General features: G+C 43.2%; 2 protein-coding genes across 3 annotated transcripts in view; one reads left to right on the top strand and one right to left on the bottom strand.

Annotated features, from left to right (window-relative positions):
• Positions 1–1,237: 1,237 nt before the first annotated feature.
• SDF2 (stromal cell derived factor 2) lies at positions 1,238–10,168 on the bottom strand. The gene is made up of 3 exons (XM_080922224.1): positions 9,951–10,168; positions 4,960–5,156; positions 1,238–1,889 (listed from the first exon to the last, which is right to left on the bottom strand). The coding sequence occupies exons 1-3, from the start codon at positions 10,123–10,125 to the stop codon at positions 1,602–1,604; spliced, it is 660 nt and encodes a 219-aa protein (XP_080778350.1). The 5' UTR covers positions 10,126–10,168; the 3' UTR covers positions 1,238–1,601.
• Positions 10,169–10,395: 227 nt separating this feature from the next.
• Positions 10,396–22,912, top strand: part of SUPT6H (SPT6 homolog, histone chaperone and transcription elongation factor) — a 31,827-nt gene continuing 19,310 nt past the window's right edge. The window contains exons 1-11 of one of the 2 annotated variants that reach the window (XM_080924000.1): positions 10,396–10,567; positions 18,034–18,172; positions 18,901–19,050; positions 19,143–19,219; positions 19,509–19,701; positions 19,864–19,948; positions 20,485–20,758; positions 21,424–21,525; positions 21,928–22,044; positions 22,391–22,480; positions 22,645–22,787. In XM_080924000.1, coding sequence (XP_080780126.1) covers positions 18,064–18,172; positions 18,901–19,050; positions 19,143–19,219; positions 19,509–19,701; positions 19,864–19,948; positions 20,485–20,758; positions 21,424–21,525; positions 21,928–22,044; positions 22,391–22,480; positions 22,645–22,787 — 1,340 coding nt within the window. In that variant the 5' untranslated portion in view covers positions 10,396–10,567; positions 18,034–18,063. Of the gene's footprint in view, positions 10,568–18,033; positions 18,173–18,900; positions 19,054–19,142; positions 19,220–19,508; positions 19,702–19,863; positions 19,949–20,484; positions 20,759–21,423; positions 21,526–21,927; positions 22,045–22,390; positions 22,481–22,644; positions 22,788–22,912 lie in introns of both variants that reach the window. The other variant, XM_080923999.1, reaches the window with a different exon arrangement.

The raw sequence follows: 22,912 nt of genomic DNA, 5'->3' as shown, positions 1-22,912 counted from the left end.
CTGCTGGGGTCAGAGAGAGCTGGGAGCAGTGTGGAGCAGTAATGCACGGGAACCAGTCACAGCCTTTTAAAATATTTACTACAACAAACTTAAAGCAAGTATTTCTAAAATAAAAAAGCTTGTAGAGGGGCTAGAGACTTGGCTTAGTGGTTTAGAAGACTGGCTGTTCTTCCAGAGGACCCAGGTTCAATTCTCAACACCCACGTGGCAGCGCACAATTGTCTGTAACTCAAGTTAACAATGGATCCGTCTCCCTTATACAGACATATGTGTAAGCCAAAAACATAAAATTGTTTTTAAGAGCTTGTAGTAATTTGCATGTGGTGGTATGCACCTTTAATCCCAGCACACAGAAGTCTGAAAAGTAGATTGCTGTAGTTTTGAGGATAGCTTGGAGTTCCAGTCTAGTCAGAGAGCAACACATGTCTGTCCATCTCTCTCACACACACACACAAAACTAGAGGTTGAGAGATGGCTCAGTGATTAGAATGATTGATCTTCCAGGAGATGCCAGTTTAATTTCCAGTACACAGCTCACAGCCACCTGTAACTCCAGTTCCAGGGGTCAGATGGCTAGATGCCATCTTCTGGCCTCTTTGGGCATGTGGTACACAGACATACATTCAGGCAAACACTTTATACATAAAAAACTTGAAAAAAAGAAGAAAAAAAGTGAGCACAGTTTTTCTCTTCCACATTGTTGAAAGTGTATCTACCTGGACTGGTGAGATGGCTCAGTGGTTAAGAGCACTGATTGCTCTTCCAGAGGTCCTGAGTTCAATTCCCAGCAACCACATGGTGGCTCACAAATACCTGTAATGGGATTTGATGCCTCTTCTTCTGGTATGTCTGAAGACAGCGACAGTGTACCCACCTACATGAGATAAATGAATCTTAAAAAAAAAAGAAAAGATAAAGTATCTCCTCTATAAGAAGTCTGTGAAGATTAAATGAAGGGTTGTCAGATGATGCCTTGATTAGCAGTGAATTAGTGTTGGTTTTGCTCATCTACATAATAGATTCTCAGAAGACATGTCATCAGCTAGCTACTATGTTGAAGTCTGTGAAGGTCTCACTTACACATAGTCAAATTTTAATAAAGCCACGCTGGGGAAGAATTGAAGGCACAGAGATAAAAGTGTTATATGCAAATGAACCTCTTAAAATGGCTAGCAATCCAGCACCTTGAAAGTCTTAGGACTTGAGAATTAAGGAGGCAGACCATGAAATAGCCTGATTAATAGGTGATCAGACAATGGATAAATTTTTTTTTTATTCATCATTTTGGAGATAGACAAAATGGGGGGAAACCATGAGTTAACTATCCATGACGCCAAACTCCTGCGGAGTTAAGCTTCCCAGCTTAACTTAAGACAGGCAAGTTCCTCAACTTCTTTTACCAGCATGAATGGAGGTATCTCTGCCTTCACAGACGAGTCCCCTCTCCTGAGAACTCACTAAACCTGGGAGAGCAACCAGTTCAAGTGTGAAGGGCTGCAGGTCCTATGGCAGCACACACACAGGCCCTGGAGCAGGGATCCCATGGAAGCAGCAGATGTCTACAAACACTGTGTGGCGCCAGTGGCTCAGAAGATTTAGAGTCACAGCTCTGCATGATGGACCTCTGCCCTCAGCAACTCACTAGGCTTCATGAAGATGCCTTCCATGGCCTTCCAGTAGTTGTTCTGACTTGGCTGAGCCATGCCATGTACCTCTTTTTGTCCACTTATGGGTCGACCATACTGCTCTCCTGTGACAGATAGCAATACGTCGGTAGAAGAATGTTTGAACCTCACTTCACCGTCTCTCACCCAGTAAGGTCCATTACAGAGCACTGTCCAGTCATCCAGATAGTCGCCTTCACCTTCTTCGCCAAAGGCACTCACTTCCTAAAAGACAGACGATGGCAACATTTGCGAGTGGTGGTCAGGTCTGAGCAGTGGAGGAACGAAACTGAGAATGTCAGAGCACACCCATAGTTGTAGCATTAGGGAAGTGAAGCTAGGAAGACCAGGTCAGGATCAACCAGCTACATAGGCAGTTTGAGGCTAGGCTAGGCTAGAAAAGACTATGTCTCCAAATAAATAAGGAGTCAGTGAGAAGAAAAGTAAAATTATCGGAAAGAAACAGAACTGGGACTTTTTAGTATTAATGCACAAATATTTGTGTTGTTGTTGTTTTGAGACAGGGTTTCTCTGTGTAGCCCTGGCTGTTTTTGAACTCAGAGATCTGCCTGCCTCTGGCTCCTAAGTGATGTGATTAAAGGCATGCCACAATACTTGCTTGTTAATTAAAAAAAATTTTTTATATGAGATAAACTATGGGGGAGTAAAAAGATACATAAAAAAAAAAGAGCTGTCTCAGATTATGATCCAAACACTACATTTTATACAAATACTATATCTGTCATATGTTTTAAACATTACTTATGTGTGGGTGCACACATGCCACAGCATTCATGTGAAGGCCAAATGACAACTTATGAAGTTGGTTCTCCTTTCATAAGGTAGGTATAAGATCAAACTAAGATCAACAAGTGCCTTTACCAACTAAGCCACCTTGCTGGTGGTCCTTGATTTTCTGTTGTTAGAGACATGGTCTTGCTCAATTGTCCAAGATGGCAGGGTCCGTGTGGGCTCAAGTGTTCTTCCTTTTAAGCATCTGAGACTTTGTGTGTACAGTATTGTATTTGGTTTTCTAAACAAACTCATCACTTATTTTAACTTCTGGGGTGGGGATAATATAAGCATACACTTCTTTCAGGGGATATGACACCCTCACAGACATGCATACAAGCAAAACACTAATGTACATGAAGAAAAAATATAAATAAATAAAATCAGAAACAACAAACAACCAGAACATGGGGCTGGAGAGACGGCTCAGTGGTTAAGAGCACTGACTGCTCTTCCAGAGGTCTAGAGTTCAATTCCCAGTAACCACAGGGTGGCTCACAACCATCTATTATGGGATCTGATGCCCTCTTCTGGTGTGTCTGAAGACAGTGACAGTGTATTTGTATATATAAAATTTAAAAAGTTAAAAAAAAAGTTCATCCAGAGGACCAGGTCAACTCTAGGAGATATGAAGCCCACTTTTAGCCTCCAAGGGCATTGCACAAACATGGTGCAGCAATATGTCTAGGCAAAACACTCAAACACATAAAATAAAGTTAGATAAGGCATAACAAAACCCCGCCTCAAAGAAACAGATGCATGCACACACACCAGAGTCAGGGGCTGGAGAGGCAGCTCAGTAGGTAAAGTGCTTCTTGAGTATTTCATGATGCCATCCCTGGCTTTGGTCTCTAGCACAGCTCAAAACTAGGCATGATGGCACATGCCTATAATCCATGGACTTGGGAGGTACAGTCAGGAGCTTCAAGACTTGAGGACCAGCAGAATTATAGTGTGAGGCCTGCTGGCTATTTAAGTAACTTGTCTCAAATAAACATAATCCAACCTGACATGTGTGGTGGTCTACATCCAGAAAATGATTTTTGTTACTACTTTATAACTACAATTTTGCTATTGTTTTAAATCATAATGTAAAAATCTGTGGTTTCTGATGTTCTAGGTCACCCTGTGAAAGCATCATTTGATACCTCCAAATAGGTTGAGAACCACTGCTCTAGACCATCTGTGACTGATTTGACTCTGTCTCAAAAATGAAGCAAAAACTAGTTATTTTTGTTTTGATTTTATTTATACAAGTATTTGCCTGCAAGTATGTTGATGTATCACTTGAGTGCCTGATGTCCAAGGAGGCCAGAAGTGAGTGTTTGATCCCCTGGAATTAGAGTTACAGTCGTGAGGTACTATGTAGGAATCGAACCTGGATCCTCTAAAAGAGCAGCCAGCTAGTGCTCCTAAATGCTGAGCTATCTCTCCAGCCCTGCAAAACTCTTTATTGTGCAAACTTACTGGTATTTAAATGTATCCTATTCAGTCTTTCCTCTCCATTTCTCATTTTGGTTTGGATGTAAAGTCTATTCTGACCCGAAACAATTTTCTTCCCACTTAAGAGACAGAGCCATGACTGCTCTTCCAGAGGTTGTTCTGAGTTCAAATCCCAGCAACCACATAGTGGCTCACAACCGTATGTAATGAGATCTGATGCCCTCTTCTGGTGTATACACATATTTTAAAAAAAAATCTTTGGGCTAGAGAGATGGTTCAGTGGTTAAGAGCACTGACTGCTGTTCTAGAGGTTTTGAGTTCAAATCCCAGCAACTACAAGGTGGCTCACAACCATATGTTATGTAATGAGATCTGATGCCCCCTTCTGATGTGTCTGAATACTGTGCACTTATATATAGTAAATAAATAAATCTTTAAAAAAATTAAAAAAAAAAAAAGAAGAAGAAGAAAGAGACAGTCATTTCTCCAAGTCTGCAGAAAAAAGAATATCTTACCTAGAAAGGAAAGGGTTACAGCACCACGTGTAGTAAAATTGGATGATATAGATCCCTCTCAAGGGGAAACACAAGTTTGTGAAGTATCTTGTATTTTGGAAGGAAGAAGGAAGGGAAGAAGGAAGGAAGGAGGGAAGAAGGAAGGGAAGAAGGAAGGAGGAAAGAAGGAAGGAAGGAAGGGAAGAAGGAAGGAAGGAAGGGAAGAAGGAAGGAAGGGAGGGAAGAAGGAAGGGAAGAAGGAAGGAAGGGAGGGAAGAAGGAAGGGAAGAAGAAAGGAAGGGAGGGAAGAAGGAAGGAAGGAAGGGAAGAAGGAAGGAAGGGAGGGAAGAAGGAAGGGAAGAAGGAAGGAAGGGAGGGAAGAAGGAAGGGAAGAAGAAAGGAAGGGAGGGAAGAAGGAAGGAAGGGAGGGAAGAAGGAAGGGAGGGAAGAAGGAAGAAGGAAGGAAGGAAGGAAGGAAGAAGGGAGGGAGGGGAAGCTAAGCACCCAGAGAAGAGACAAGTACGGAAGTAGGGCAGAGCAGGAGCGCCCACTGCCCACTGCCTCACCTGGTTTCCAGAGAGAGGAGAAGTGAAGTGGTGGCTGTGCAGGTTCCGACCTGTGTTGATGTGTGTCAGCCGGATGGGCTGCCCACATTTGATGGGGGTTCCCCTTTCACACACTGTGGCTGTCTTCCCCCGTATCCTCCAGTAACTGTTGCTGTCATCCACAGAGGTCACACCTGTCACTGACTGCTGCCCACTACCTGAAGGCAAAAAAAACAAAGCAAGGCAGAGAGGAAAGGCAGTCTGGAGATGCCAGACACTCTGGCAATCCTGCTACACCTCAATGGGAGCAACCAAGAACCCATCAATTGTAAAGCTTCTGCCAAGCTTGCTTGGCTTCTAAGAAAACCTCTCACACCTCCTTTTCTATCATCTCTAGATATTAAAGATCTTGACATTTCACTCTTAAATACTGGTTGTTGTGAACCAGGAGTAATCACTGAACTAAGAACATAAGTACACTGGGTTGCAGCATGCTGACCACAGAATGAGATACATTCTGTGACAGCCATTTGTGAATCTTCATTGCTTGGACAATGAAGGTCTTGGACAAGCATATGAATTTGATCTTCTGTGGATGTGATGCGTTCAGCAAGATCACAAGACAGGCAAGATGCTAAACAGCCAGAGTATGAAGAAAAACAGGTTTTAGGTCTAGTGTTGTGTACAGAGAACTTGGTATCACTGGCTATGAAAAAGCTACTTTCTAAAGACACTGGATACTTAGATGTTACTTACCCCTCCTCTAGGGAATTCTGGGATTGAGAGAAAGGTTAGCAGAGGAGTACCAGCTAATGTGCCTAATCCCAGAAGGCCATGTCTGAGTAGCTGGAGGTCCATCCCGGGAGGTAGTGAGACCACAAAAAGGAACTGCAGCAGCTGTTGCTGTGACTGCCAATTATTTAGTGTGAGTAGACACATCAAAAGAGAGCATCAGATCTCATTACAGATGGCTGTGAGCCACCATGTGGTTGCTGGGAATTGAACTCAGGACCTCTGGAAGAGCAGTCAGTGCTCTTAACCACTGAGCCATCTCTCCAGCCCCCAGCTGACCTAATTCTACATGGTGAAAATGCTGAGTAAAATATGTAGCTATAGCTTTTAAAGGAAAATGTATAATCACCAGGTATAGGGCTATGTAAAAGTAACAGGAGGATCTGCTCTGCCCCTTTTGCTCCCAAATAAGGACAGGGTATTTCTTCCATTCTAGTTCTTTTTAGTTCCTGAATGACATGAGAACCTAATAAATTTATTAAGAGGCTGCACATCATATAACTGGGCACAAAGCCATCTATTCTACTATGCTAGCCGGCTACCTCCCAGCCTTGTGGTCTTCCACCTGTGACCTGAGTCTCAGGATAACTGCTCCAAGTGTGTTCCAAGGCCACTCCTCCTGGTTCCTCCAATTGGTCTCTTCATACCTTCCTTTTTTCTTCCTTCCTCCCCCACCCCTCTCACCTCACTCAGGGACCTCCTGACTGGGATGGGAAGTCCTGCCTTCCCTCTATCTTTTGCCCGGTTACTGGCTGAATCAGCTCTTTATTAACCAATCAGAGGTGATGGAAAACAATTTTTACATAACATTGAAACTGGAAGTGCTGGACCCAGCCAACACTAGGACTGCAAGCAGATACCCCCCCCCATAGAAATTAGCATCTGAATATATGGTGCATAAAGCAATTCCCTAAGAAGGTTAATCCAAATTCTTCATTTGAGTGATTTAGATTTTTTATTTTTTTGTTTTCTTGAGACGTGGTTTCTCTGTGTAGCCCTGGCTGTCCAGGAACTCAATGAGATCCACCTGCTTCTGCCTCCTAAATATTGGGATTCACTAGGTAGAGTGGTTGTCCTCAGAGATCCCGCCTCTCTCTGCCTCCTGAATAGTAAGACTAAAGGTCTCCTGCCCCACGTGAATATTCATTCTTACATAACTAAAGTATTCTCAGATAGCTACTGTTACTGTCCCCCCCTCCCCCCTTATGCTGGAATGTTAGGAAGGGTGAGCAATATACCCAAAGTCAGGGAGCTATGACCGGGCTGAACCTGAACCAGGTAACCTGATTCTAGAACACCTACTATTCTAACACGTTGTGTCTAAAGGGCATCATCTCCACTCTATTTTCTGTCAAATTCTTACAGTCTACCTACTCCAGAGATACTTCCTCTCCTAGCTGGCCTTTCACTTCCAATGCCCTGCCTGACTTCACCAAGTAATAACACCTCAGGCTCTGAACTAATGATCTGGTGAATGCATCAAGCACTCAACCTACGTCACTGTCACATCTTTTACACTTTGTTTTTTTATATTTTATATTTGCAGACAAGGTCTGACCTGGGTAGCCTTGGCAGGCCTGGGATTCCCTATGTAGACTAACTAGGCTGGCCTAGAACTCACGGAGCTCCACCTGCTTCTGTGACACCTGGGTCAGCTCCTCAGTTCTTGTTAATGCAGTTCAGCTCTGTCAGAGTTCACTCTTCTTCTGTACATTTAAAGAAACATTTTGTTGCTGTTTGTTTTCTCAAGACAGGGTTGTAGCCTGTATGGCCTAGAACTTAAGAGATCTGCCTGCTTCTGCCTCCCCAGTGCTGGGATTAAAGGTATGAGCCAGCGCTACCTGGAAGAAACAATTTTTATTTGATTTATTCATCTTTCTATGTATTTTGCCTGTATGCATGTCTGTACACCAGATGTATGCTTATGCCCAAAGATGTCAGAAGGAATCAGATCCCTTGGAACTAGAGTTAGATAACCACAATGTGGATGCCGGGAATGGAACATGGATTCTTTGCAAGAGCATCAAATACTTTTTTTTTTTTTTAAATATTTGTTTATTTATTATATATGAATACACAGTATGTCTTCAGATACACCAGAAGAGGGCATTAGATTTCATCACAGATGGTTGTGAGCCACCATGTGGTTGCTGGGAATTGAACTCAGGACCTCTGGAAGAGCACTTGGTGCTCTTAACTGCTGAGCTCCCATCAAATACTTTTTAAAAAGATATATTAATTAATTTTATGTATACGAGTATACTGTGGCCATCTTAAGACATACCAGAAGAGGGCACTGGATTCCATTACAGATGGTTGAGAAACACTATGTGGTTGCTGGAAATTCAACTCAGGACCTCTGGAAGTACTCTTAACTGCTGAGCCATTTCTTCAGCCCTGTTCTCTATATTTTGATTGTCTCTTTTAATTTTTCACTTTCTTTTCAATCCTCTACTTCCTCCAGAGACCTCCTTATACCTGGGGATGTCCAGAATTCTATTTGGTCTTTGATCTATTCCTAAATACTTGGGGGTTCCAGATAAAGTAATGAAAGAAATCTACTGTAAATTTTCAGATTGAAAACCATATAGGTCATCCTGAGCAGTCTGATCTGCTCATATATCTTCAACTATTATCTAGACAAGAAAATTGTATCTGGGCTATAAAGTGGCTGAGCTGGTAAAGGCACCTGATGTGTCTGGCAATCTCAGTTCAGTCCCTAGGACTCACATGACAAAAGGCAAGAGCAATAATCGTCTCTGACCTCCACATTTGTACTGTGGCAAGCATGCATCTTGGATAAATGTTGTTAAAAAAATTAAAGCCTTTAATCTTATCATTTAGGAGGCAGAGGTAGGTAGGACCTCTGTGAGTTCCAGGCCCAGGACAGCCAGGGCTAGAGAGATTGTCTCAAAAACAAAGAAGCCAAAAATTTAAAAGAATATTGTATCTAACTCTGTCACAGATTCTTCTCCTAAGGTTCAGACTGAACACAGTCGCACCCCTAGGGACCACCTGTAGAAATTTGAAGTCTAGTAGGCTTCTCTCTAACTCCATTTTAACTTAGTAGATCCAAATCAGGAAACATTAAATTAAAATGTAGTAAGCCTGACATATGTAGGTGTTTACTGAATGAGGTGGCTAGGAACAGAAAGACTACACACTCCCAGTTCTAAACTGGTAGGACAGGTTCTGAGAGTTGTGAACACAGACTAACCATCTTAGAAGGGTGGTGACTTCCTTTCTAGCAAATAGCATCATCATTCATTCAAATTATCTTGAGTCCACCTCAAGAACTTCATTACTTTTATTCCCCCCAGTGTGGGGGTAGAAGCCAGGGCCTTTCAGTATGTTTGGCAAATACTCTAACACTAACACCCAGCCTTTGAACTTCTTTTGTTGTTTTGAGACAGCCCCCACTATACAGGCCAGGCCGATCTCTAAGTCACGATCCTTCTACTTCAGACTTTTGAGTGCTATGATTACAGATCTAGGCCACCACGCCTGCCCCATTAGTCTTGTTTTATTTGACTCACTACTGTATTTCCTGTGTCTAGAACAATACTAGACATACAAAAAGAGCTCTTTTATTTAGGCCAAATGGATGAGCCGGCAAATAACTGAGTACTTTAATTGCACATGAGAAAAAGCAGACTTTCCTCTACAATGCCCGTCAATGATTACATTCTTTACAAGGAAGTTATTGCTAAGTCTGAGTGCCAAAAGTTATGAGCTTTAAAAAAAGTTGTAAGAGAAAGGGGCTGCAATCAGAGTGAGCTCTTGAAGTTTAAAATTTGAGATTCCGCGTATGTTGTCTTGCTCTAAATGTCCCTCTCTCCAGGACAAAATAGCAGCAGCCCATGAAATCTGAAAGGTTTTGAACCTGGAGACTTGGATTAAACACTGTCTCCACCATTCACTAGCTGTAAGGCTTTGAGCAATATCTCTGAGTCTATTTATTCACCTAAGAAAATAACTTTAGTATCTATCCTCAATACAATGTTAAAAACTGGAAAGTATATATGTATCACGTTGGACTCATAGCTTATCAAACAGAAACTAACATTAGGACAAGTTTCCTTGGCAACTCGTCGTCCTTTTCGCCAACCAAGGACACTTTCAACTTTCCAAGACCACGCCCTCAGAATTAGAGGCCCCGCCCCTTCTATGCTCTCCGGGCCTAGGCAGCCCACCCAACCCTGGTTAGTCCCCCTCTGTACCTGACCCATAGCGCACGTCGTGAGAGTGCAGTCGGACATTGTGCCGTGTATTGAGTAGCTTCACCACGGAGCCGCAAGTAACGACAGCCATGTTGGACGCTCCTACGGCGTTCCACAAACCACCTAACAACAGAAGCGACAAGACAGCCATCCTAGATCGGAGAGCCCTAATCATCCGAGAAAATTAGGCCCGTCCCCGGAACCGGAAGCTGAGGGCAGAACTACGCCAAGACGGAAGTGAAGACTCCTTAACCCGAATCTTTATGGTTCCTTTAGCTAGAGCGGCTTAAGGAACACGCTAGCCCGGGTGGCCTTCGGGACCCCGCTTTGTTCTGGGTGCTCTGTGGTGGCTGCGTTCCTTAAGTATCTTTAGTCGGCGTTCGCGGACCCTAGACACCGGAGGGGAAAAGGGAGCAGGAAATGACCCTCCCACTCCCAGTGACAGAGAGCCGGAGGTGACGTAGTACGTTAACGCTGCAGCGGCGACCGTGGTTGTGGCGGCGGCAGCGGAAGGCCCTTGCGGTGGATCCGGACTACCCTTTTGCAGTCTCGGATCGGCGACTCCATTTTCTTCCGTGGAGGCTTAGGGCAGCGGAGAAACAGCGGCCTTCAAGCAGGTAAAGCTCAGCCTGGAGAATGTGTTGCGTGTGTGGGTGCGCAGGTGGCAAGCCAGACTTCTGGGGCCTGGTCCCATAAGGGAAGAGGCTTTGGGGCGCTCACTGCGGGAAGGAGGGGGGCCCTGGCCTTCCCTGATCTGCCAGGGGAAAAAGGACAGGAAAGTGCCGTGATTGCTCCGAGTCTCCTGCCCTTTCTCCATGCGGTACCACCCGGAACCTGTGACCTGGTGATGCCCTCTTGAATCAACAGGCTTTCTGGGATACCATCTTCTTCGCGGCGTCTGGAATCTGGGCCACGCAAAAAGAAAAAAAAAGAGGGGGAGGACTAGAAGCGACCTAAGGGTTTCTTTCTATACATGGCATCAGGTGATAGGATTAATTAGTCCGGGCGTTTGGATACTGCCGGGCTTCTATGGTTCAGCCATGAGGCCGGTGTACTGTGCTGAATGTTAGTTAACTCTTCAAAATGTTGAGTAATTAAACTTTTTTTTTTTCACGGATGAACAAGGCCCATAATACTTTCTAGAGATGCGAGTTTTACATAAGTACCTGGAGCCTTCCATCCTGTATAATTCATTTCCTCGAACACTTGCCAAAGACCTACCATAAATATTAGAACTGGTTGATAAATCAGAAATGTGTGTTCTTGTTTGACATCAGGTACTTAAATTGATGCCTGTTTTTCTTTAGGAGGCAGGTCTCCTTACGTGAAAGTCACCATTATACCAAAATAGAGTGATTTGTTTTTTCATCCCCCGCCCCACTCCATTCCCGCTGATCACCTTCTTCACCATTCTTCATTACTTTAATTAATTTTTTTGGGTGTACGCCTCAATTAGCTAACTTATGGTTTATTTACTTATGGGTGAAGAATTATTCAGAGAAGCCTGCGCTACATCCCCAAAGAAAATGTTTCCCTCCCCAGCAACCATGAATTACTATAGATCCTTAGGATTGGTGGCATCTCGTGATGAGCCCCTCCCCCCTGGCAACCGTTAACTGCCTGTAAATCTGCAGGAAGGGAAGGAGCCTAGCCCCCTCCCCAGCAGTGAAATATGCTACAATGTGTGGAAGTTGTTGAATTTAATTAATTTTGGGGAGAAAAGGTTTGTTCCATTGTTGAACACTGAAGTTGATAGTTTGTAAGTTTTCAGTGTTTTAATTACCAGAAGGATCATGGCATTTAAGTTTTGGCTGCATTTGTAGTCCCTGTCTCAGAGAAAAACAGCTCTCCCCATAACCATGAATTTAGAGCCCCTCTGCATGCCTAGTGGCCCACCACTACAAGCTTATTTTATTTGGTTGGCTGTGTGGCTATTAAATTAGATTGGCAAAGTATTAATACTCTCCAAATGAGCTTAATCTTACCAAGTGTTAATCACACCAGAAAGTAGAACAGTACTCACATTCAGTCAAAGTTTATATTACCCCCTCCAATTCTTTTTTGGTTTCTGAAGAAAGAATCACTCTTCCTAGTTGTCGATGAACTCAGAGACCTGCCTGCCTCTGCTTCCTGAGTTCTGGAAACTAAAGGCTTGTGTCACTACCACCCAAAAATATTCTTGTTCCTAATATATGTCATCACCATCTGGGTTGGGTATAATCACTGGCTTCCTGTCCATGATTTCCCAACATCAGTCACCAAATCCTATGTTTCAAAAGAACCAACCCTCAAACAAAAACAATTATGTTCTAATATTTCTCAAAGGCCACTCCAGCTATCATCTTTCTTGACATGAAGCCTAGGCTGACCTAGGCTGATCTAGGACTCTTGGTTACTCCACCTTTAGCTTCCCCAGTGCTAGAACTATAAACATTTGCTACCACTAAGCATAGCTTCATCACCCTAGTTTTTAATTTTTTCATCCTATAGTCAGACTTCGGCTTATACCAGTTCAATTTTCTTACCTTTCACCGAAACTTTAGTTAATGCCAGTCTAACTCCTCTTCTAACTGCTCATCAGAATTGATATGGTCAGCAGAAGCTACTATGTTGCCAAGTCCAATGGATACTCTTTTCATTTCTGAGTCTCTGGAATAGTCAGTACAGTTGCTAATGCTTTGCTCTTGGGTTTTTCTCTATTGAGTTAACTGCACCTTTTTAGTCTATAAAAAAATTGCATTGTAGACTGCCCCCCACCCCAAAAAAAGGCCAGTGAGATGACTCAGCCAGCAAAAGTAACTAGTTGCCGTACAACCATGCACACAGGGGTTGGGGGTTTAGCTCAGTGGTAGAGCGCTTGCCTAGCAAGCGCGAGGCCCTGGGTTCGGTCCTCAGCTCTGAAAAAAAAAAAAAAAAAAAAAAAAAAAGACAACCATGCACACAGAATGACTACATCAAAATGCAATTTTTTTAAAATAAATTTATTTATTTTATTTACATGAGTACACTGTAGCTGTCTTCTGATACCAGAAGAGGGCATCAGATCCCATTACAGATGGTTGTGAGCCACCATGTGGTTGCTGGGAATTGAACTCAGGACCTCTGGAAGAGCAGTCAGTGCTCTTAACCACTGAGCCATCTCTCCAGCCCCATTTCAGTCTTCTTGTCTCCCTAATGTCTACATGTTGGGATTCTCTGGTTTAATCTTGAACCTCTACATATTTAGATCCCTGCTTTGTGTTCTGTATTGTGGATCGCAATCATCTTTTCTGGGCTGTATGAGGTAGTTCCCCCAGTTTTCTGTTTTCACTCAAATTTTCCATATAGTCTTTGAAGATTCTTATACCTCCTTCAAATCCCCCTCCTCTCTCTGGTCAGCGTGACCTCCTCTGCTGTCTAGGTCATGCTGCAGAGAAGGCTCTTCTCTGGCACCTAATCCAACTATTTTCCCAAGTAGTCAGTTCCTACCCTTTGTTCCTTATCACTCCCCACTCTGTAATGAGACTGGCCTTGACTCACAGATCTGCCTCCTCTGAGTGCAGGATTAAAGGTGTTTGCCATCATGCCTGGCTCTTGGCTAGGTCTTTATTGGAATGCACTTCAGAACCAGGGTGAGTTCTCTGTAAGAAGATCTTATGGTTCTCATCAGTTTGCAGCGGGGTCTCAGTGTGTAGCTCATGCTTGCCTCTAACTTGAAGTTCTACTTCTGCCTGCCAAGTGTTTCCACTGAGGGGGGTGGTGGGAAGAACTGTAGGTGTGAGCATGCCTGCATGTGGAAGTCTAAGGAAAGCTTTGTAGAGTGAGTTCTTCCATCTTTACGTGAGTTGGGGGTCTGATTGAGGTTACCAGGCTTACATGCAAACGCTTTTACTTGCTGAACCATCTAACCAGCTTCCAGCCTATATTTTAAGAACCTTAACTTCTTGTAATTAGGTTTTTTTCATAAGAAGTTCTGAGATCAAGATTTTTTAAAATGTAGATGTGTTCTGTTTTGACATTAAGGTTTTTGCATTCTAAATGAATATTCACTTATTGCTACCTGTGAAATAAGCCTGAACCTTAGTTCACAGTAACAGAATGCAGAATATTTTATATTTTAAACTCCTCAGCAGACTAGAAGGGCTATCCCCACATAACTAGGCCTTTTAAACTTAAGTGTTTGCTCATGTTGCATTATCCAAGATCCCCCCTTTTTAGTAGAAGAGATTTGTTGGGGAGGATTAAGCACCCGAAGTTGGGAAGGAACCCCAGGCCTGGCTTATCTCCTCACCCAGGCATCCTCTTCTGAAGTCCCACCTTCTATCCAGATATTGTTCCCATCACTAATCACTGGATTTTGTTTGAAAGAGCCTTGCGCATGGTATACATATGTCCTGTCTACCACTGAGATATAATCCACCCTCATTTGTGTTTTACCATAATATAATTTACCAGGGAGGAAACATACTATATTCAGTTTTACATACCAAGACCTAGAACAGAGCATGACCCTAAAACAAACAAGCATAATCTAAATATTCCTTGGAGCTTCAAAACAAAAGGAGTTAACAGAGTAGTTCTCTCTTCAGCCTGGTCTCCCCTTAATTGCCTCCTACAAGTTCTTGTTGGAAAGGAGGGACTGCAGACTCCTCCCCTGTGGCAATCTGATCCCAGCTCTAATATGCTTCCAGAGAATGTCATGGTAACCAGCACCCTTTCCCTCTGAGCCACATTTCACACTGCAGCTGGCTTCTGGAGAAGCCTCTGTTGCTCTTCTAGGCCTATTCCAGATGCAGATTTAACTCAGTCTTTAATTTGAAGCATGTGAGTACTAAATGCAAAAATCAAAACTACAGTTAGCTCATCCTATATACCTTTATTAATACTGATAGCATACAGAAGTGCCACTTCATTCACTCAGGAATGGCTGCTGCTTGGCATCCTCTGCCTGTGCTGATGCAGCAGTCCATGAATCTATGGATGATGGGAAGTCATGACTGCTTCTGGCACTCCTCTCTTAACTGAAAGTCTTAGCATTGAGCTAGATTGGAAGCATTCCACAGAGAGAGCACAGTGCGTGCTTTATCTCTAGTTTAGACCTGGAGCTAGGAGGGAAGGAATTTAGCTTCTTCCCAAACTGCAGGCAACTTGGAACACCAGCTGCCTCTCTACTCCACCCCCCCCCCCAAAAAAAAATAAGCTGCTGTTTTCTCAGGTAGACTGTCTATTTCTCTCTGTTACATAGACTAGGAACATTGATCTGTAAGATATTGACCCCTTAAAGGATTGAGTTTATGGTATGGTGACCTAATTAAAGCAAACTGTGTTGAGACTGTTTTATCCAAATCTATTTTTAATATCTCAGTTCAGGGCTTAGGAAGAAGAATGTTAAAATTAAAATTAGCAGGCATGATGGCTGGCTCATTTTTTTTAATTACAGCACTCAGGAGACTTGAGATTGGAAGATTGTGGTGAGTTCTAACAGAGTGAAGTTTCAGGTTACACAGCCTAGAGTGGAAAAACCCCACCTTAAAAGCACCAAACCTAGAGATGGGGTTCTAACTCTCTGGCCTTCTCACCTTCTCTTTCTTTCTTTCTTTTTTTTTTTTTTTTTTTTTTTTTTTTTTTTCTGGGTTATGGTCTCACTTTACAGTCCTGGAACTCTGTAGATAAACCAGGCTGGCCTCTAATTCACAGAGATTCCCCCCTTCTAAATCGTGGGTTTAAAGGCATGAGCCTAGAACTTCAGATTTAGTTGGCAGAATCTTTAAGACCCTCATTTGGTATTACTCAAGCTAAATGGCCTTAAGGATAAAGCTCTTAGAAAACAAAACGGGAAGGGGTCCAGCGACTCTAGAGACTTTTCATGCCACAGCTTTGCAGAGCTGTGCAGTACAGAGTCACCAAGCCTTTCACGACCAATATATGACCTTAAAAATCATTCAAGGGATCGGGCAGTGGTTTTCCTGGGTGGTGATGGCACATACCTTTGTTTTTTTTTGTTTTTTTTTTTTTTTTTACTCAGAAGGGAGAGGCAGTCTCTGAGTTTAAGGCTGGTATAGTTTCCAGGACAGCCAGGACTACAAAGAGAAACCATGTCTGGAAAAACTAAAACAAAAAAATTATTCCAGGGGCTGGAGAGATGGTTCAAGTGGTTAAGAGCACTTGTTGTTCTTGTAGAGGTCCCTGATTCAGTTCTAAGCGCCCCACATAGTGGCTCACAGACATCCCTAAATTCAGTTCTAGGGCATCCGATGCCCTCTTCTGGCTGCCTCAAGCACTGCATGCACATGGTACACATAAACATGGTACAGGCAAAACATTCATACATTAAAAATAAAATAAATCTTTGATTTTGACATTGTAGTGTCTAACTACAAAATACAGCTGGATTCTCATAACTTTTTCTACGATAAGCCTGTCACATGTTATATGATCTCTGGAAAGTACTACACACAGGAGAGGTGATCTCTGGACCATACTTTGAGAATTACTGATTCAATGTGAACAACAGACTGAAATTGGACAAGTGTTACTGTTGATGACTGTAATCACTTTAAACAAAAGACTTCAACTTTGAGTGTATTTCTTCCCTTGTTGATTTTTATTTTCTTCTGCTATAAATGGACAGAAAAACATATTAATGTTTTATAGCTTACAGGACAAGTAGCGATCAATAGGCTATTATTTGCTAAGTGTCTGGTATTTGATAGGTGAGCAGTAAACGGTGTTAGTTAAAGTATCAAGGGGTAGTGCCAATGAGATGATTCAGTGGGTATAGGCACTGCACAAGCCTGGCAACCTGCGCTGATTCCTGAAACTCATGTAAAGGTGAAGAAAACTGACTATACACACATACAAATATATATGCACACAACCCCCACAGACACACATGCACCCACACACACATACAAACCACACAGTATATATACATGTACACACATTATACACACTCCACATAAACACACACACCACACCAAATATATGCACACCTCACACACACACACCCCCAACACCTATACTACACACAGCACTCACAGATACGCATACATATATTTAAGTACTAAGGGGAGACCTATATTGGTTTTGGGTAGGTTTTGTGTATATTGGTGTTTGGTTTGTTTGTTTTCTATTTCTCTCCTGTATTTATTTCTTTAAACTAGTTCATTTTAAAGTTGTAGATACATTACCTTCTACCATAACTAATATTTTTATTTAAAAAAAAATGAAAATAGGACTGGAGAGATGGCTCAGTGGTTAAGAGCTGCTCTTCCAGAGGTCTTGGGTTCATTCCCAGCAACCACATGGTGGCTCACAACCATCTGTAGTGGCGTCTGATGCCCTCTTCTGCCATGCAGGCATATATGCAAATGGAGCACTCATGGACATAAAATAAATTGTTTTTAAAACTCAAAATAGAGAACTTAGTAATTAGAATGGTTTGTTTGTTTTCACATTTCTCTCTACTTGACAAGTCAGCTCCTTGGCAACAGGTAGCCCTGCTCTTTTTCAGGCTCCCAGTTTTCACATACCATACAGGCAGGCACCTAAAAGAGTTTATTAAAAAAAAGAATGGCAACTGACTGAAACATTAGCCTTTAGTTTCTTTCCCATCTCAACCTAAAATCCCTACTTGGATTATTTGGGAGGCCGGCAGGGGAACGGGGTTTCTCATGTAGCCCAGGCTCAAACTCAGTATGTATTGGAGGATGATTTTGAAGTTCTCATCTTCCTCTACATCTAAAGCTCTGAGCTTAAGCCACCATGCTTAGTGTATACAGTGCGGGGATGGAAGGGAGGGTTTCTGCACACTTGATACTCACCAGTCCTGATATATCCCTAGCCTGCTGCTGCTAGTTACATAGTTATGAGGATTTTGTGGGAAGATTTAAGAGCCCTTTTTAAAACCATGTGCTTTTGTTGTGAGGCAGGGTCTTGTATATAGCCCTGGCTTCCCTGACTGTCACTCTGTAGAACAAGCTGGCCTTGAACTCACAAAGATCTGTCTTGCCTCTGCTTCCTAAGTGCTGAAATTAAAGGTATGTGTCACTAACACCTCACTCATGTGTCTTATTTTTGTGCCCCTCCTCCTTCCCTTGTGTAGCCTTCGAGGAGGCTGTGAGAAGCAGCAATAATGTCTGATTTTGTGGAAAGTGAAGCTGAAGAGTCAGAAGAAGAATACAATCATGAAGGCGAGGTGGTACCTAGAGTCACCAAGAAGTTTGTGGAAGAGGAGGATGATGGTGAGGAGGCCCAGCCTCAAGCTTCTCCCCACTATTCCTAAGCTTTGGATAGTTGGATTCTTGCTGATGAAAGGCTCAGACTGAGCACAAGTTCTCACACATGAGGTACCAGCTTGAGAACATTCAGTCATTCTTAGAAGCACGTAGAGCATCACTCTGCTGTGTCCCAGACACAGTGCTTAGAGAACTAGAAAGACAAATAAGATACAGCTATTGTTTATGCTACTGTGAGTTTACATTAGTCTGTGGGACAGACAGTGAGCTGATAAATAAATCTGTATGTATTGCTAACCACTCTTAATTCTGTGAATGCTTTTGTACCCTGTTTTCTAACCTTTAGGTTCATCAACAGAGTAGAATTGTGTAGTAACATTAAAGGGGAAGTGGGGGGTAAAACTTCCAGCCAAAGGATACAAGAAGGAATGCAAATGCTAAGTCTATACGTTGAGGAAAATAGGTTACCAGAAGATGTAAAGCTTCTAGTAACGCTTTGAGGAAGTCAGGTGATTGGGAAGAGCATCTTTCTTAAAGACAGATGGTGAGGAGGGAAGAAGCCTTCCTTTGCAGGTACTGCTGTTCCAAATTCTGCATTTTGCTGTTACAGGAGGCAGAGAATTAGCATGTCACCTAGTCACTGGGTTCAGGGCAGGTGGATAATTGAAGTAAGTGGGTAGTCAGCACCCACCCCCTCTTCCCAATCTCCATACCTCAAATACACATGATTTCAGATGAGGAGGAAGAAGAGGAGAATCTAGATGATCAAGATGAGCGAGGCAACCTGAAAGACTTCATCAATGATGATGAAGAGGAAGGGGAAGAGGATGAGGGCAGTGACTCTGGAGACTCAGAAGACGATGTTTCCCATAACAAGAGAAAACGTAGTGAGTCCCCTTGTTATCTGAGGCTATAGAAGGGGGGTCGAAGTGGAGAAGAGACTTACTTCATTGTGGGCACACTTTGTTCTTTTTAGCATCTTTTGATGACCGCCTGGAAGATGATGATTTCGACCTCATTGAGGAGAATTTGGGTGTTAAAGTCAAACGAGGGGTAAGTGCTTTCTTACCCTTTTTCCTGAGAAGTTTGGGGTCACCAGGGAAAAGAAAGATGCCTAGTAGCATAATGCTTTGGGGTCCAGATCTAAAGTGTATTAGAAAGAGATTTGTCAGTTTGCAGGATGGGCCTTGAGGCTGGATAAACATCACTCAGTGTGTTCTTTCCCATTTCACTTGATAAATGTAATTGTAGTGAGAATGTAGAAATGAGCCTGGATAGCAGTCATCCTTACATTAGACATACACAGACCTCATCCTAAAAAGACATATTTTTCTCAACATAGCAAAAATACCGACGTGTCAAAAAAATGTCTGATGATGATGAAGATGATGAAGAGGAATATGGCAAAGAGGAACATGAGAAGGAGGCCATTGCAGGGGAAATCTTCCAAGATGAAGAAGGGGAAGAAGGGCAGGAGGCTGTAGAGGCCCCCATGGCTCCTCCAGATGAAGAGGATGAAGATGATGAAGAGTCAGGTACACAGTGATTGTTGAACGGGGAGGCCAACATTGGGTGGGTGAGTGTTGATTTCCTAGTCCTTAACAGAGAAGTCATTTTAAGTGCCTCCCTAATTTTATTCTCAGCAGCAACCAGGTTTATCCACTGACTGAGCACTAACCTGTTTCTTGTCCACCCAGATATTGATGATTTCATTGTGGATGATGATGGACAACCTCTGAAAAAACCCAAATGGCGGAAAAAGCTTCCTGGATATACAGATGCGTAAGTGTACCCCTGTGGCCATGTGGTGATAAAGACATTGAATAGGCATGCACCAAAATTAGAACATCCCTAACTCTGATCTGTTTTGTTCTGTGCTTCAAATCACCACTGCTAGGCAGTGACCCAACTCCTCCTACAGTTACTGAGTACTCTGTCTGTGAGTCCTTAAACGATCAGAATAGAGTTCCACCTGAGTGTGAGTTCAGCATCCCTCTGCCACCCATTGTATGCATTTGTAGATGGCCTGCTCACCTGCACCAGCACTCCAGAGTTTGAAAGGGTTTATTCTAAGAGAAAGCACTAGTGTTCTAGTGCAGAAGATGGTTCACCAAGCAGAGAAAGGACCCAACTATCTGTGATGTTGTTCCTGTCTCTGGCAGGTGTCAAAGATAGATTTTTTTAATCTTCTGATGATAGTTTACTTTGAAACCTCCAAGTACCTTTTTATTTTGTATTGGCTCTCTTTGTAAAGTTTCTGGGCAGGGTCTGCATTTATCCTCTCCGCCCTGAGCCCACTGCCCCTTGCTCTCACATAGAGCCCTGCAAGAAGCCCAGGAGATCTTCGGTGTGGACTTTGACTACGATGAATTTGAGAAGTACAATGAATACGATGAAGAACTGGAGGAAGACTATGAGTATGAGGATGACGAGGCTGAGGGTGAGATCCGAGTGCGCCCCAAGAAGACCACCAAGAAACGTGTAAGTCGCAGAAGCATCTTTGAGATGTATGAGCCAAGTGAACTGGAAAGCAGCCATCTCACAGACCAGGACAATGAAATCCGAGCCACAGACCTGCCTGAGAGGTTCCAGGTAAGAAACCACAATGAGTAGTCTTCATTGTGGACTTTGAAACCCATGTGACCCAGGTCCAAGCAAACCTAGTATTGATTTATTCTAGCATTACTAAGAATTAAAATCAGGACCTCATAGGTGGGTAGGGTGCTACTGTTGAGTGATAGATATCCTTGGTCCTCTTCACTTTTTATGTTGAAATACTCTCACTAACTTAGGCTGGCCTCCAACTGACTCTATAGCCCAAGTAGGTCTTAAGCTTGGGTTCCTCCTTTCTCAGCCTCCTTAGTAGCTAGGATATGGGACTAACTTTAAAATGGCATCCTGTTTTGTTGCCTTCTTTTAAGAATTGTGTTTGTATTTGATTCAGGCACTCGTGTAGCCCAGAGTGGCCTCAAACTCATTAAGTAGCCAAGTTTTTGATCCTCTTGCCTCCATCTTCTCTTGAGTTGCTGGGTTTACAAGCAAGCACCATCATGCCAGGGTTTGTGAATGCTAGACAATACCAACCAAGATACACCCTTAGCCCTGAAATGGGATTCTTAGCAGATCTGAAAAAATGCTCATTTCATGGCACTAGAAATGTAGGCCTAAGGATCACTTGCTTCTGTCTGAAAGTGGTTTATGTTTTTCTCCTAAGCAGAATATGGCATAAGGATGTCTCACCCTCTTTCCCACTACAGCTCCGCTCCATCCCAGTCAAGGCAGCTGAAGATGATGAGCTAGAAGAAGAGGCTGACTGGATCTATAGAAATGCCTTTGCAACACCAACCATCTCCCTCCAGGTACTCAAAGGTTTGAACTGGAGAAGCTGGAAAGCCAGCTAGGTGGTTAGGAGCCCTGTAGCCCTTACAAAAAATAGGGGTGTGGTTCCCAGTATCCACATGGTCACAACTGACTGTCATCTAGTTCTAAGGGTCCTGCTCCCTCTTCCATGGGCACCAGGCACTCTCTTAGTATACAAGTATACATGCAGGCAAAGCATTTGTACACATAAATGAATGTTAGAGTTCTCATCAAACCAGAAGCCCATTCATGTAAGAGAGAAGCTGTTTCTTCCCTGTTTGATGCTTCCATATATCTGGAAAGAGGATTCTATGAGGAAAATATTTGTTAGGAAGCTCTGTGTGGTAAGACAGAGAGAGACACGAATTGCTGTTTGTGTTTTGTTTTGCTTCTTACTGTAGGACAGCTGTGATTACCTAGACCGTGGGCAGCCGACTAGTAGCTTCAGTCGGAAAGGGCCCAGCACGGTTCAGAAGATCAAAGAGGCCCTGGGTTTCATGCGGAATCAGCATTTTGAGGTAACTCCTTGAGCTCTGATAGTCCGGTAGTTAGAAATTTGTTAGAACTTAGAGGTTGAGGCAAGAGGTAAGTAACTACAAGTCAAGTGGTAACTTCTTCCTCACCCTTAGGAGTCCCTCAGCTCGGGAGTATTAAAGAGGCACTAGTGATCTAGGGGACAAGATATCCTTTTGGCAATTTACCTCCTCTGCTAGGTAGAACCCTTCACTAGACAGGCCAGTTGAAGAGGTCTTTTTCCTAATTTGAATTTTGTGGAGCTTTTAGACTAGGAAATTATTATCTTTTAGCATAAGAGATACTTGTAGATCTTTCTTCTGGATGATAGTAGTTTCCTTGCTACCATAGGTGCCTTTTATTGCCTTCTACCGGAAGGAGTACGTGGAGCCTGAGTTGCACATCAATGACCTGTGGAGGGTGTGGCAGTGGGATGAAAAGGTAACATAGACAAAAGGCCCAGGAGGAACTGAGAACTGGGTGGAGGAAAACCACTATCAGGGTGCTACAGCTCTAACCTTCAGGAAGCTTCCCCAATTGGGGCTTTGCTAAGGGAACAGCAGACTTACATCTCCAGTCCTCACTCCTGCCTTTCTCTGCCCTAGTGGACTCAGCTGAGAATCCGCAAAGAGAACCTAACACGGCTGTTTGAGAAGATGCAGGCTTATCAGTATGAGCAAATCTCTGCTGACCCTGACAAACCTCTTGCTGATGGCATCCGGGCTTTAGATACTACTGACATGGAGAGGTAGGACGTGCAGGGCTTACTCTGTTATGGGAACTTCCAGGCTGAAGGCAGGTCCTCAGGAGCACTGTCACTCTGCAGAATTTTCAGCATGGAGCCCCAGCCTTTAGAATACAAATTGTCTAGAC

Source organism: Micromys minutus (genome assembly GCF_963924665.1).
Source record: "Micromys minutus genome assembly, chromosome: 10".
Classification (NCBI taxonomy): domain Eukaryota; kingdom Metazoa; phylum Chordata; class Mammalia; order Rodentia; family Muridae; genus Micromys; species Micromys minutus.
The sequence above is the reverse complement of the archived record's forward strand: the minus strand, read 5'-3'. Positions and strand labels throughout refer to the sequence as shown.

What these genes read in the sequence shown, in the direction of transcription:
- SDF2 (XM_080922224.1), bottom strand. Translation starts at nt 10,125, where the DNA reads ATGATTAGGGCTCTCCGATCTAGGATGGCTGTCTTGTCGCTTCTGTTG. An exon ending in CGACGTGCGCTATGGGTCAG is followed by an intron (nt 5,157 to 9,950) that starts GTACAGAGGGGG and finishes TTTTGCCTTCAG; the next exon opens with GTAGTGGGCAGCAGTCAGTG. An exon ending in CTCCTCTCTCTGGAAACCAG is followed by an intron (nt 1,890 to 4,959) that starts GTGAGGCAGTGG and finishes TCTGTCTTTTAG; the next exon opens with GAAGTGAGTGCCTTTGGCGA.